Source organism: Dama dama, chromosome 24, assembly GCF_033118175.1.
Source record: "Dama dama isolate Ldn47 chromosome 24, ASM3311817v1, whole genome shotgun sequence".
Lineage (NCBI taxonomy): Eukaryota > Metazoa > Chordata > Mammalia > Artiodactyla > Cervidae > Dama > Dama dama.
The window spans coordinates 18,204,724-18,220,148 of NC_083704.1; the positions used below are offsets into that span (position 1 = coordinate 18,204,724).

The 15,425-nt window shown below is 47.2% G+C and overlaps 1 protein-coding gene across 2 annotated transcripts; it reads left to right on the plus strand.

The window, feature by feature from the left end:
• The first annotated feature begins 2,235 nt into the window (after positions 1-2,235).
• SLC25A38 (solute carrier family 25 member 38) lies at positions 2,236-15,176 on the plus strand. 2 transcript variants are annotated; one of them, XM_061127831.1, is made up of 7 exons: positions 2,236-2,437; positions 8,140-8,261; positions 8,857-8,941; positions 9,596-9,775; positions 10,030-10,204; positions 11,846-12,012; positions 13,787-15,176. In XM_061127831.1, exons 1-7 carry the CDS (start codon positions 2,369-2,371, stop codon positions 13,907-13,909), a joined length of 921 nt encoding a protein of 306 aa, XP_060983814.1. In that variant the 5' UTR covers positions 2,236-2,368; the 3' UTR covers positions 13,910-15,176. The 2 variants fall into 2 exon arrangements, with proteins under 2 accessions (XP_060983814.1, XP_060983815.1); XM_061127832.1 differs by lacking the exon at positions 11,846-12,012 and having other exon boundaries at positions 10,030-10,198.
• Positions 15,177-15,425: the final 249 nt, after the last annotated feature.

Sequence of the window (15,425 nt, forward strand, 5' to 3'; positions counted from 1 at the left end):
GAATAAACTTTGTAAAGGGAGATCATGTATCCAAATGGACATATGTATATTTCTTTCTGCATAGAGATGTCTATGGTCAGTGGGATGGGAAAGGAAAGCATTGTGTGACATTAACACCCAACTCAGAAAACAGAAAAAGGGCCAGATTGGGTTTGAGGGACCCAACGTGTAACTGCAGAAGGGAGTAAGGTCACAGAAGCAAAATCATGTTCCACCAGCTACAGCCAAGTCAAGGGAGCCTTGCCCGATGTTAATTAATGATCTTGTTTTGAACTGAAGTCACACACAATGTGTTCACCAGGTATTTTTCCTTTTCTTTTTTTCTGTTTGCTTTTTCCTTTCATTTTTTAATTCACTCCTTTAAATTCTACCATGAAGTACTGCCCTGAAACCTTCACTCATCTGCTGATGGGTAATACTCCTTTTACATGATCTTATATATCTCTGCACCCTCTCAGACGTAGGGGGAGGATTGAGGAGGTGGGGGGACTTTGGGCTCCAGAGTTGTGAGTGTAGCAGGAACAGATACACAGGAGGAAAACCCAGGCAGGCACCAACCACCCTTAAAAACCAGCCCATTTTATCTGAGCTTAGAGCCAAGCCAATACCTGCTGAGGGTGGGGCAGTGGGCAGCAGGCCTTCATTCTGGGTCCCACCTCTATCCCCTTCTCAGAGTGGCCAAGAATAGCCTCTAAAACACACCAATAGGTTATTTCTCATGAGTAGGAATTCTTGCCCCACGAGGACAGAAAAGTAGGTCTTCCTTTAAAGACAAGTTTCAGCCTAGTTCAGCATTGCTCAAGGAAAACGAGCCTTGCAGCTTAGAACAAGAGATGGCAGAGTATACAGCAGTCACCTGGCAGACTTGCCTGTGTATTTTTTATATTTGCTCTTTGCTTAATCCCCTCTGATGATAAAAAGCCCACACTTTCTTGCCTGTTCCTTGTGCTTCAGAAGTACAGGAAGTTAAGCCTTAAAAAAACAGCATCTTGCTCCCTGAATCATCAGTTTCTTTTCTGATCTAGATTTCCTGAGTGAAGAATGGATGGTGGGAAGTAATGAAGGCTGCCACTATGAAAAGTCTGGGCTTTATTCTGCAGATAATCTGGACTCCTGAAGACATGTGCCTGCCTTTTCCAAAAAGAGTGTCAGGATTCTAGCAGTAATAGTTTCCCACCCATCAGCCAGATAGGAATAATGGGAAGTTGAGAGACCAAAATGAAGGTTATTGATAGGGTCCAGATAAGAGGTAAGAACCATAATCTTAACCATCTAGACCAGTGCTGTCCAATAGAAAAGTAGTTCAAGCACCAAGTATAATTTAAGAATTTTTTTTTAAATTGAAGTATAGTTGATCTACAATGTTGTGTTAATTTCTGCTGTACACCAAAGTGACTCAGTTATACACACACACACATATATATATTCTTTTCCATTATGATTTATCACAGGATAACAAGTGTAATCTTAAGTATTCTAGTAGCCATATTAAAAAAGCAAAAGAGGTAAAATTAATTTTAATAATTATTTCATCCAATTAACACATCCAAAAAAATCATTTCAACAGGTAAAAATGAAAAAATTGTTTATGAAATTATTTTATCTTACTGCCATGTCAGAAATACGGTGTGTGGATGACTTACAGCACATTTCTGCCATCAAGATTTCAGCAATTTTTAAAGGGAAATGTGGAAATGCCAAAACAATAAAGTCATGTTTAACGGAAAAATATTCCACATGGTTTCAGTTTTTAATACAAATGAATTACAACTAAATCAAGTTTAAAATTCTGGCCTTCAGTCACACGAGCCACTTCTCGAGTGCTCAGTGGCCCCAGTTGGCTACTGGCTACCGCACTGGGCAGAGTTAAGCCTGGACTGTAACTAGTACAGACGTGGCACCCGAAAGCATCCATCGCTGCAGACATCCCTTAAAGCTCCGGGCGCAGGGAAGCCGCCGAACCTGCAGTCCCGGACGTCCCCACCAGGTGGCACTAAGAAGCACATCCTCTTCCGCGCGCGAAGCGCATCCAACCCCGGAAGCTAAATTCCGGCATTCTAGCTAGTTCTTCCGGCTTTCTTCATCTCTAGTGCACCCTACTCTCAAGTCCTGAAGCCCGTGACTGGGCAGGATGGACCGAGGAGCAGAGCCGAAGAGTCTGCGGCGCAAGTGAAAAGCGGCTCTCGGAGCCGCCCACTGGCGGTGGACGCGCAGGTCCCGGCCGGCGTAGACTGCAGAGTAGGCCCTGACGTAGAAAGCGTCGTCCGGCTACCGCCGTCGCGTCGTCTTCCTCCAGGATCGCCAGGGCCCGGCCTGCGCTCCTACCAACGGCACCCGGGGCCCAGTGCATTCACAGGCCTCCCTTCCAATGATTCAAAAGTCACGCCCGGCGCTGCTGCAGCACCAAGATGTTGGAGACAGGGTGGAAACGCTTATGGTAAACTGCAGGGAAGGGAAGGCAGGGATTCCGGCGTCGCAGGCTCGGGGAGGGGAATTCGGAAGGTTGCCGGGGGTCAGCTGCCCTCGGGGGTTCGTTTTCTGCACCGGGGATGCGCGCAAAACGGGTTGGGGACTTGGCGCAGAGATGGAGTTTGACTAAGGGATTCAAAGGAGGGTAGGGAGGAAGGAGAGGCGTATTAGAGCAACTCTTGGACAGGCAAGCACAGGTTTCATTTCTGTGTTAGTATCTGGATAGAGGTAGGAGGGATTGCTGCGGCCTTGGGGGCCGTCAGGGGAATGTCCTCCCGCGGCAGGGAATGAGGTGTGAGCGCTATGGGAAATTGCTTTGGGTTGTTTTCCTAGATTGAAAGGTGAGAGGGCACCTGGGTAGATATTTGGACCGTTGCAAAGCCCGGCAATGAAGCTAAGCCTGAAATGGCGATCCTTGCTCAAGCAAGGTGGATTAGGATCACTCAGAGCCGACGGGCTGGGTTAGAGGGACTCGCTGGGAAACTGCTGTGGTTTGCGGGCGCCACGGGGCCAAGCCCCCGCATCTGGATTGGCTGCCGTGGTCGTCCGCGGGCCTGCTATTGGTGGAGGCGGGGCTGGGAAGGCGGGCAGAGGAGGACTGTCTGGCAAAGTCGCTACTAGAGGTGCGTGGAGGCGGGGATGCGGCTTCCTTTAGCGCGCGAGGGCCAGTGGCTTTCTCCTGAGACGAAGGTTACGGTCCACCTGCGGCAGGCGCTGGGCGGGGTTGTGGGTACTTTTTTGTTGGTGTTTTTTTGTTTGTTTGTTTTTGTTTATAATCTTAAACAAAGGCAGGGTCGGGGGCCGCTTTAAGTTTACATGTTTAATCACGTGCTTACCGATTTCTTTCTGGGTCCTCCGGCTCTGGCCTGGAAATCTGATTTAATTTTTTAGGATTTAGTTTTTTCAAGGGAAGTGGGAGTTGCTTGTGGAACTTGTTTGCCAACTGTTCAAGTGTTGTTTATTGCCTTTAGGTATCTTTGTATTCTTGTTTGTTTGTTATCAGTATTTACTTTGAATAAATTTGAGCTACTTAGAAAAAAGTCAAGTGTGCCTTAAAGAATGTGCCATCCACTATTGATAATATCTTTCAAAAAGAAAAGTGTAAATTCTGTTTTTTAAAAACAATTTTGTTGCCTGTTTGTTTTTTAACTCGAGGTTAATCAATACTGCTGGTATATATTTAGGTGGCTCAGACGGTAAAGCGTCTGTCTACAATGAGGGAGACCCGGGTTCCATCCCTGGGTGGGGAAGATACCCTGGAGAAGGAAATGGCAACCCACTCCAGTACTATTGCCTGGAAAATCCCATGGACGGAGGAGCCTGATAGACTACAGTCCATGGGGTTGCAAAGAGTGGGACATGACTGAGTGACTTCACTTTCACTATGCTGATAGACCTGGAAAGTTACACTTAAAAAGGTTTTGGGCTCTATGGATGTATTCAACAAATATTTATTGAGTCAGTAAAATGTCTAAGCACTGTGCTCTGAGATAAGGTCTTGTAGTGGAGGACAGTGTGTTGTGGGAGAGGGGAGGGGTACATGTGAGTGTGCTCAGTTCTGTCCAACTCTTTGCTACCCCAGGGACTGTAGCCTGCCAGGCTCCTCAGTCCATGGAATTCTCCAGGCAAGAATACTGGAGGGGGTTGCTGTTTCCTCCTCCAGGGGTTCTTCCTGACCCAGGGATCGAACCAGGTCTCCTGTGTTGGTAGGCAGATTATTTACCACTGAGCCACCTAGGAAGCCCAGAGGGGAGGGGTAGTTCCATACAATACCAGTGAGAACACTGGGGAAGCAGCTCCAAAGAGAACTGCTTAGAAGTTCTGCAGGTAACTGCAGGTCAGTCCTACAGCCTTACTGGAGCAAAGGGCTGAAGGGTGCCCGGGGAGATCCCGCCTCCCAGGGATGGGGCCTGCAGGGCCCACTAAGCTTTATCCTGTGGGATTGTGGTCAAGGGAGAGCCACGTGTAGATTTCCTCTTAGATGACGTGATTCCTTCATTCTTGACTATTGAGCACCTGATGCAGACCAGCCTCTGCAATCAGTCCTGGGGGAATCACCATGGGTTTGAACACCTAGCTCATGAGAGTGCTGTGAGATTTCGAGGTGGTGTATGTGGATGCCTCACCCCAGGCTGCTCAGTGGGTTTGGCACTGCTGAGGCTGGAGACTCACAGGGAGGTTACTTGGATCAGCATAGGGCAGGCTGTGGGAGGAAAGAGGGTTCAGCGGCAGGAGTTGGTCGTGAAATGGTAGGTAGACCAAGGAGTCTTCCTCGTCTCCTGAAGGTCCTGCTGGAACATCTCAGTGTGGACTGAAGGTGAGGCAGGCATGTGAAGAACCGTGGACTGAGTTTCCATTTGGGGATGTTGAGTTTGAGATGTCTGCAGGCCATCTGAGGGGAGATACGGGGAGTGAGGGCTGAATTGGGCTAGAGATGTGGGCGTTGCCGGCCTGCGTGTTTGGAGCGAGGTGTGGTGTGGGGATAAGGGTGCCCTGAGAGGCAGCAGCTACAGGGAGATAAGAGGAACAGCAACATCTGTGAGCTGGGGAAAGGAGGCCCAGAAGGGCATCCAGAAGAGGAGCGAGAAGCCAGAGGGGGGCAGCCATCAGCAGGTGTTCCAAATGCACCGGAGAGGCCAGGTAAGAGAAGGGCATGGGAAAGGGGTCCTGGGCTGCTCACGTCCTCAGTGAGGCGGCTTCAGTGGAGGGGCTTTAGCCGGATGGCAAACTGGGAACGTGAGGGGTGACTGGTAAAGAGGGAGTGGAGATGATGTGGCCTCAGCCTGGAAAGATGGGGGCTTTCAAGCTTGTTCCAGGCAAAGGAGTCAGTGGAAGTAAGAGGCTGAGTGTGCAGGCAGGAGGCCCTCACTGAGAACACAAAGTCTCAGATGAGCCTGAGAAACAAAACTTGTGGGAGCGCAGTTAGCAGGAGGAGCAGGCCGCCGTGTACGGACATACACCTGATGAAGCGCCCGTTTGACTTGGCTGTACTTACGGTCTGACCTTTGCTTAGAAAGGTATTTGAATGTGGCTGTAAGCTCCAGTATTTATTATCTGAACTTACTTAGACCTTTTAAGGAATTCCAGTTATAAGTTGATAATTGCTGGTTTGGTGGAACGTGGAATTACCTCTTTTCTCTGTGAAACAAATACCACAGATTACAAACGTTTTGGTTCTAGGTATAGTTATGTACCGTGTGTAACAAGCAACTTCATCTTAATAGCATTTTAGGATGACAGTATTACAAAATAATAGTGCAAATGCCATTTAATGAGAGAGAAGATCTTTGGATGGAGTTTGCCCAGTTCTCCTATTGAAAAGAAGACTTTTCTCTCCTGCTTGGATTTTTAAAAGTGTGTTTGCACAATCATTTGAGTATGTCTGGATTCCAGGGCATGCTGTGAGGCCCTGGAGTGCGCTTGGGGAAAGTGCAGTTAGTCTGCCAGACAGTCCTGTCCTTCTGAATGCTGCCTGTAGATTAGCCAGTGTGCGTGACTCTCCCAGAACTGTGAAATTCCAGATGTTCAAGCTGGATTTAGAACAGGCAGAGGACCCAGAGATCAAATTGCCAACATCCGTTGGCTCATCGAAAAAGCAAGGGAGTTCCAGAAAAACATCTACTTCTGCTTTATTAACTATGCCAAAGCCTTTGACTGTGTGGATCACAACAAACTGTGGAAAATTCTTAAAGAGATGGGAATACCATTAGACCACCTTACCTGCCTCCTGCATATATATACAGGTTAGGAAGCAACAGTTAGAACTGGACATGGAACAACAGACTGGTTCCAAATTGGGAAAGGAGTACGTCAAGACTGTATATTGTCACCCTGCTTATTTAACTTATATGCAGAGCACATCATGTGAAATGCCGGGCTGGATGAAGCACAAGCTGGAATCAAGATTGCTGGGAGAAATATCAATAACCTCAGATATGCAGATGACACCACCCTTACAGCAGAAAGTGAAGAAGAACTAAAGAGCCTTTTGATGAAAGTGAAAGAGGAGACTGAAAAAGCTGGCTTAAAACTCAGCATTCAAAAAAGTGAAGATCATGGCATCCAGTTCCATCACTTCATGGCAAATAGATGGGGAAAAATGGAAACAGTGATGCTTGCTCCTTGGAAGAAAAGCTATGACCAACTTAGACAGCATATTAAAAAGCAGAGACATTACTTTGCCAACAAAGTTCCCTCTAGTCAAAGCTATAGTTTTTCCAGTAGTCGTGTATGGATGGGAGAGTTGGACTATAAAGAAAGCTGAGGGAAGAATTGATGCTTTTGAGCTGTGATGTTGGAGAAGACTCTTGAGAGTCCCTTAGATTGTAAGGAGATCCAACCAGTCCATCCTAAAGGAAATCAGTCTTGAATATTCATTGGAGGGACTGATGTTGAAAGTGAAGCCCCAATATTTTGACCACCTGATGCAAAGAGCTGACTCATTGGAAAAGCCCCTGATGCTGGGAAAGATTGAGAGCAGGAGGAGAAGGGGACAACGGAGGATGAGATGGTAGGATGGCATCACCGACTCAATGGCATGGGTTTGAGCACGCTCTGAGAATTGGTGATGGACAGGGAAGCCTGGCACGCCGCAGTCCATGGGTTCGCAAAGAGTTGGACAGGACTGAGCAACTGAACTGAGTTGTGACTCCCAGTATGTCGGGCCGCCGGCAAACCCAGGAGTGGCTGCCAGCCTGTGGTGCCCCTGCGGTCTGCTTCAGTCCCAGTGAGGTGAATGGGTATACTCAGAGGGAAAGTTTTAAATTAAGCAAATGCATCACTTTTACAGGAAGTGGCACATACAGTTCACAGTGCATGAGCTCACTTACAGTTTCACTTCCTTTGTCTTACTTCTGTAAATAATCTACCGGTCCTACAACCCAGGGAACCTGAAACCAGTAGTCCAGGGTTAAAAAACGCTGCTCAATTGACTTTGCTTTCGTCACGAGAAGTTGGCCAATAACTTATGTTCAGGACAAGTTAGGGAGGTGTGGACATTGGCATAATTCACAGATGGAAATAGCTATGTTGCTCAGTAGGAGAGAAGTTCTCTATAATTCTTTTTATACTTTATTAATTTTTGGTTATGCTGGTCTTTGTTGCTGCACTTGGGCCTTTTCTCTAGTTGCAGCAAGCAGAGGCTGTCTCTAGTTGTAATGCAAAGGCTTCTCGTTGCCATGGGTTCTCTCGTTGCAGAGCCCAGACTCCAGGGCGCTTGGGCTTCAGTAGTTTCAGCACATGGGCTCAGTAGTTGGTTCCCGGGCTCTAGAGCACAGACTCAACAGTTGCGGTACATGGGATTAGTTGCTCCTAGGGATGTGGGATCTTCCCAGATCAGGGATTGAACACATGTCTCTTCCATTAGCAGGCAGATTCTTTACCACTGAGCCACCAGGGAAGCCCTATCCATAAATTTTAAAATTATCAGTGATTACTAAAGTTGTTATCAGTAAGACGTGAGAGCTACTTCTTGGAGTGTACAATGTTCTCAGCCACATTCTAACACTGTTCGTCCCTGACTACATTTTGCCCTTCTCTGAAGTCAGAAGCTATTAATAATATAGGGCACCGCCAGGTGAGTTGCTAAGAAATCCTTAGGAAGAACTGACTGATCCAGGTGTGGGGAATGGTGGGACAGAGCTGATGACACCATGTTCTCTTGCCCTGCAGTTGCAGCCAGTGATCAAAGCTTTCTTGTGTGGCTCCATCAGTGGGACCTGCTCTACCCTCCTCTTCCAACCCCTGGATCTCCTCAAAACCCGCCTGCAGACCCTCCAGCCCTCAGCCCATGGGTAAGGCCTGCTGCCCACATCCCCACCCCTGTTTCACTCAGGAACTGGTTTCAGCGACTTCTCTCAGACACGGGAGCATCTCTACTGTGTTCAGGCAGCTTCCATTCTGTGGGATGATCAAAGAGAAACGCAGGCCAGGCCCAGCTTTCCTGCGTTTTGTGTATACTCTTGTGTTTGACATTTCTTTTAATTAAATGGGGTCCTTCGCTCAGCTGCTTCCTGGCATCTGCCTTGGTGACATTTGCATTTTACTGTGCCTGTCTGTAATGTCATGACTGTGCTGCCTGGCGCAAGCAGGGGCTGGTTTTCTGGAAACAAGGGAAGTATTGAGTGTCCCTTGTGAGCCCCCTTATTGGGCTCAGCACTGTGGGAAGTGTGTGAAATGTATGGAAAATGAGTAGTTATCCCACTGCTTGCAGCCTGAATGAACAAAGAATCACGGACCTGCCACGCTGTGAATGGATAGGAGCTCAGAGTCACTCCCAGATGCCTAGCAGAGATCCTGAAGTGTTGTAGAAAAGAGGCCACACAGAGAAGTCTCTGAGCGGGGAGTCAGTGATGTTCCCTTCCTTGTCTCTGTCTCGTCTGCCTTCAGGTCCAGACGTGTTGGCATGTTGGCCCTGCTCCTGAATGTGGTTCGCACGGAGAGTCTGTTGGGCCTCTGGAAAGGGATGTCTCCTGTAAGCTGCCTTTTGGGTCTGACTCCCCTTCTTTTCCTCACCAGCCGTTTCTCATCCACCTCACGCATCCTCGCTTTCAAGAGTGCGCAAGGGTTGGAGACTGTGAGCGGGCCTCTGTGGTCTCCCTGCCCGTCACTCTGCCTGGCTTCTGCTTGAGGGCCCTGGGGGGCATCACCCCCGTGTGCCCCGGGCACGGCTGCTTAGCAGCATCAAGTCCTACAGCAGAGGCAGCAGGCGCCCCGCCCTCAGCAGGTCCTCACCACCCCCCACCCCTTCCCCCATGCCCCCACACCTGGCTTTCCCTCCCTGGAAGACTTTTTCTGGCCTTCAGAAGTCATTTTGCTGGACAAGCCAGGGAATTCCTGCTCACCCCAACCTCAAAGCAGCTCTTAAGCAGTGATGTTTCGAAGCCCCTTTCCCTCCTCAGGTGGCGGGGTACCAGTTCCCGGGAGGGATTCCATTGCCCATGGTGAAAACTGATGGGACGGCATGCCCGTTATTGGCCACCTTCTCTCCCATCTCATGTCCCCACTCTCCCATTGGCGGTCCCTCCACACCTTAAATCAACTCCTCGCATGCAGATCCTGGGTCTTCTTTGGGGGATCCACCCGTGGTGCTCTGACCCGCCCCCCCCCCCCCCGGCTCTTCCTGCAGTCCATCGTGAGGTGTGTCCCTGGCGTTGGCATCTACTTTGGCACCCTGTACTCTCTGAAGCAGTACTTCCTGCGGGGCCACCCCCCCACGGCCCTGGAGTCGGTCATCCTGGGGGTGGGCTCCCGCTCCGTTGCAGGGGTCTGCATGTCACCCATCACTGTGATCAAGACACGGTACGAGGTGAGTTGGACAGCCTCGGGGGCTGGAGAGGGCAGAGAGAGGCACTGGACTCTTGGGTCAAGTGGCCACTGCTGCCACCGCTTGATGTATAACCGGCACAGAGGTCAGTGAGGTCGAAGAACCCGTCTGTGTAGTCAGGCCAAGCGCGTGGGAACCAGAGCCCCAGGGCCCCGGCCGTGCAGCCTGAGGACGGCCGGCGCAGTGTGCAGCCGCAGGGCCACGGGGCAGCCATGGGCTCTGCGCTTCCTTCACAGAGTGGGCGGTACGGCTATGAGAGCATCTACACCGCCTTGAGGAGCATCTATCACAGCGAGGGGTTCCGGGGCCTCTTCAGTGGCCTGACAGCAACACTCCTTCGTGACGCCCCCTTTTCCGGAATCTACCTGATGTTTTACAGCCAGACCAAGAACGTTGTGCTTCACGGTTCGGGTAAGGGAAGGTGTGGTGGGAAGAGAGATCCCTCAAGGGGTCACATCCTCACCGCTTTCTCAGAGATAGGAGACTATTTGTTGTTGTGATAGTATGTAATTCCTGAGTCAGGGGTGGGGGTGGAATAAACCTCGTTCTGCGTAGGCCTTGCAACAATACTTCCCACATTTGCCTGATCTTCAGATTTCTGGGTCCTACCTAAGGAGTTTTAAATCAGAAGCTCTGGGGTAAGAACTGGGAAACTGTATTTTTTAAGAAGCGCTTATTTGATTCTTAACAGACAAATTTGGGAAACCTAGTGGGTTCAGAGCTAGAAGAAAAATTTTGTTTTCACTTACCTGCTATGCTCTCAGTTAACGAGAGCCCTCTGTTTGGATGGAGAAAAGGCTGCCAAACCTCCCACATTCTAGCAGGTCCACCCTACCAGTAAGCTCGTGTTGCGAGACTTGGGCAAAATCAACAACCAGTAAATGTCCACCCAAGCAGATTCACACACTGGTAGAAACACATCCCGCAGAGTGAAGCAGCATTCGGTCAGGTGGCTGTGGATAATCTGAGCACGGAATTACAACCAAGGCCATTTAGTTGGGAAAGCCAGAATGCTGCCCTCATGACCATGTCAGTTGGGGTGCTTTAGGAGATTTGCTGCTTCGCCTCAAGTACCAGGAGTTGTGACATTGCAGGTCACAGCCTTACCTTGCAGTAGAAAGTTAAGGCAATAAGGGAGCTTGGATATATGTTTTAACTTCTTCATTCATCCTAAAATTTTTTTTTAATTTGGTATTTAGAAATCATTCTACATTTAACAAAAAAGTCACAAGAATAATACATATAACTCCATAGCCCTGAATTATTCTCTTTCTATATGTATAATTATTTTCTCCAAACCATTTAAGAGTAAGTTGCAGGCATGATGCAACTCTTTACCCTTAAATACATCACTGTGTATTTCCTGAGAATAAAAGCATTCTTAATGACCATCTTTTATTTAGGAAATTTTACACAGATGCAGTTCTTGTATCTATAGTCCAATCTATAGTCTTTATTTCTCCAATTTCTCCAATAATATATTTTGTGGCCATTTTTATTTTTTATTTTCAAGTGTATAAGCCAATTATATAACCTCAGCCTGGGTTTATCTGATGATTCCTTGCAACTGGATTCATTCTTACTCTACCTTTTCAGCAAGAGAAGCATGTAACAGGTTATGTCTTCATTGTGTGATGTCGGGAAGCTCTTGTCACCTTTTGACCCGCTGTGGGTGATATTAACTCTTTATTGGTGGATAAAAAGAATGTCTCCAGTGAAGACTCAGTTGTTTGTTCTTTTGTAATTTCTAAGTATCTCTGCAGGGCGATACTTTGAATCTGTGTAAAACGTCCTGTTATTTCATCGTTATATTTTAGCATCAGTCAGTTCCTCTTGCCTGAATCAATTATTATGCTGATGGTTGTAAAAAGGTGAACTTTTAGTTCCATTTTTCTGTTTACATTGATTAGTTTAGATTTTGAATTCCTAGCTTTGTTTGAATATCCAGACCCTTCTGGCTTTCAGAAAGAATTAGTGGCAACTTGGCACTGATATTTATCTGATAGATATGAGATTTATTTATAACCGAAGGTTGCCTTTGTCCTCTTTCAGACCAGTTGGATGCAGTCCTTGTTCCCGTTGTGAATTTCAGCTGTGGAATATTTGCTGGGATTCTGGCCTCGCTGGTAACTCAACCTGCAGATGTGATCAAAACTCACATGCAGCTCTCTCCAATGAAATTTCGGTGGATTGGCCAGGCAGTTACGCTCATTTTCAAAGTAAGGCTTTAGGGAATTCCCCAGTAGTCCTGTGGTTAGGACTCCGTGCTTTTACTGCACGGGACATGGGTTCGATCCCTGGTCAGTGAACTAAGATCTACCATGCCTCTGGCACAACCAAAAAAAAAAATAGTAAGGCTTTAGAATACATATTGGTTCGTATTGTGGTTAAAGCTCTCTTTCTCTCTAAGGCAGTAGCTCTGTCCTTTACATGGTAGAATCACCTGGGGAGCTTTTAAAAATCACCATTCCCGGAGCATAGCCTGAGCTCATCATATTAGAGTCTCTGGAAGACATGAAACCCTGGCATCAGTATTTTAAGTTCCCTAGTGATTCCAATGTGTTGCCAAGGTCGAGAATCGACTGCTAAAAACTATGGTTGTGGGGGTCTTTTTGTTTTTTGGGTTTTGTTTAGGGAGGGGGCCCAACATTGGGGCAACCTGTGATGTTTGTTAAACGTGCATATTGTTGGGCTCTACCCCAGACCTCCTGAGTCAGGAGTTCTGGGAGGACTCATCAACCTAACCAAGGACCTGCTGCTGCTGCTAAGTCGCTTCAGTCATGTCCGACTCTCTGCGACTCCATAGATGGCAGCCCACCAGGCTCCTCCATCCCTGGGATTCTCCAGACAAGAATACTGGAGTGGGTTACCGTTTTCTTCTCCAATGTATGCACGCATGCTAAGTCGCTTCAGTTGTGTCCGACTCTGTGCGACCCCATGGACAGAAGCCCACCAGGCTCCACTGTCCACAGGATTCTCCAGGAAAGGATACTGGAGGGAGTTGCCATTTCCTTCTCTGAATCAAGGACCTAGGAGGAAATGTAGTCAGAAAAAGACCACAGGCACCTTGTTTTGTTTCTAGGAGTTTATGCTAATACAAATGTACAGATGTATTGAAAATAAAAAGTAAAGTGGGTGTCAAATACGCTAAAATGCTATTTCAAAGCCACTGAGTTGGCCCTTTGGGAACTTGTTCTATTATCAGATATTCTCTTTCAAGGTAAATCTGTCACTTAGATCTTTAGATGTTTCTGTACTTCTCAGTTTTTCCTCGTAGCAGAGGAAAGATGTTAGCATCTGCCAGCACTTATCTGTCTTACCCTAGATGGAAGCAGATGTTTGAGAATCTGATCATATATCTCACACTGCTTAGGTTGCTTGCTTTCTTATTCATGATACCTAAAACCGTGAAGTTTGAAAATAGAGCCTCTGGATATCTTCCATGTGAAAATGGAAGGGATGATAACAGTAGGAAAGAACAATCCAGATGCTGAGGTGTTTTGTCTTTAATTCTTATTTAGGGCCACTGAGAACATCTAGTGAGTTTAAAAAAAAATAAAAAGGGTTCTCCCTCTAGGCAGACTGAGTGCCAAGAAGTGCTTTTTCCTTCAGCCTGGAGTTGGGGCCCAGGGCTTGGCAGAGAGCCTTTAGTCTGGATTTCAGCGGCTGCTTGGGGCTTCTGGCTTCTGTGTACTGTACAAGTTTCACACCACATAGAGTAAGCCTCTAGAAGATTTTCATCTGAGAAATAAAGTCCCCTGGAAAGAGCATGCCTAAAACAGATAAAGCTTAGCAACAAAGCCAAACAAATTTTTTCTTTTTTTAGTTCGTCCCTTTGGACCCAGTATTCATAGTTTTAACGATATTTGTAAAAGTCTATAAAGTAAGACTTTAAAATGGAGTAACACAGAGGGACACCCTCACTCTCATAGCAGGTGTGTCATTGTATTGCTGCTTTAATTCCAGTGTTTGGGCTTCCATTTTCCCTTCTAGGACTATGGGCTGCGTGGCTTCTTCCAAGGCAGTGTCCCCCGGGCCCTCCGCAGAACCCTGATGGCAGCCATGGCGTGGACAGTCTACGAAGAGATGATGGCCAAGATGGGCCTGAAGTCCTGACCCAGCACGGACCGGGCAAAGATGGGATCTGTTGTCCTGCTTGGTTTCTGCCAAGGGCCGCTTCATCTCACCATGCTGGAGTCAGATGCAGTCCTAGCAGGAGAGCCTGGCAGACACATTGCCTTTAGTTACTCAGTTCAAGAAGAGAATAGGTGGGCCCAACTGACATAGGTGGGTCCGACTTAAGCCTTCTGAACCTCCCAGAAGAGGAGTCCCTGATAGAGCACGGTGGGGAGCCAGCAAAAGGGTCTGCATACCCTACAAGGCCATGTGAAAAGGCATTTCCAGAGAGAGTGCTGTTGGCGGTGCCGCTCAGCCACCCACTACACCACGCCGCCTGCTTGGATCTGCTCTTGGGAAAGAAATTGCAACCCCAGAGATGCTGTGAGCTCTCCATTGTGTCTGAGGAGTTCCAGCAGCGAGACTGGATCTGCCAAGCAAGGAGTCACACTCACCAGGCTGAAGTCTCCCTCTGAGGTGATGTTAGGATGAAGAAGAAAAGATGTCATGACTTAACTGATTCCTTGTTAATTTCTAAGAGGCGCCAGGAAGCAGGGAAGGGAATTAGTTTCATAGCCTCTAAGTGTCCAAATAATATTTTTTGGTTTCGGCCCCTGCACAGTTTCAACTTCAAGTTGATCTGGCATTTTTCTGCAGCTAAAGTTGGGATAAATAAAGTGAAGCATTTTGTCACTGGAAAACCTCAAGTGCCATGAGTCCATCCTATAGTAACAAAATAAGGTGGCTAACACTTGATCTATATAGGTCCTCAAGCTTAAAATTGTTTAAAATAGCTTTATTTTATATGTTATATGATCCATCCATTCCAAATACACAATTCTATGATTTTTTAAGTAACATTATTGTCTGCTGCAGCCCATCAGCATAAATCAGTTTTAGAACACATTCACACCTCCAGTAAGAGCTCTTATTTACAATGAACCCTCCTTCCAAGCCCAGGCAGCCACTGATCTGCTTTCTGTCTATAAATTTGCCTTTTCTCTGCACTTCCTATAAGAGGACTAATACAGTGTAGTCTCCCATGTAGTCTTTCATATGTAGTCTCTTGTGTCTGACTTCTTTCACTTAGAATAACATTTTGGAAGTTCATCTATGATGTGGCGTCTTCAATACTTGATTCCTTTTTATGGCCAAATAATCTATTGTGTGCCTATTCTATTTATCCATTCATCAGTTGATGAATATGTGCATCGTGAACACTTCTTGGCACTTACAAATAACGCTACTATGGACATTCCTGTATGAATCATTTGTGTGGATATTTATTTTCATTTCCCTCGTGTACATGCCTCGGAGTGGTGTTACTGGTGGTGCTCTTACGGTTTCTGGTGGTTGCTGGCAGTTCTTGGCTTTCATCACTCCAATCTCTGTCTTCACAATGCTTTCTCCCCCATGTATCTCTCTGTCCAGATTTCTGAGTTTAAGTGTATACTTTACATTCTAAGGTTAGAAGGCCCTGTGTACAGTTATACTATGTGGAGGAGTGTGGGAGAGG

Coding starts and splice junctions, on each gene's coding strand:
- SLC25A38 (XM_061127831.1), top strand. CDS start 2,369: ATGATTCAAAAGTCACGCCCGGCGCTGCTGCAGCACCAAGATGTTGGA. Junction 8,262..8,856: donor CTCCAGCCCTCAGCCCATGG/GTAAGGCCTGCT, acceptor GTCTGCCTTCAG/GTCCAGACGTGTTGGCATGT. Junction 12,013..13,786: donor CAGTTACGCTCATTTTCAAA/GTAAGGCTTTAG, acceptor TTTCCCTTCTAG/GACTATGGGCTGCGTGGCTT.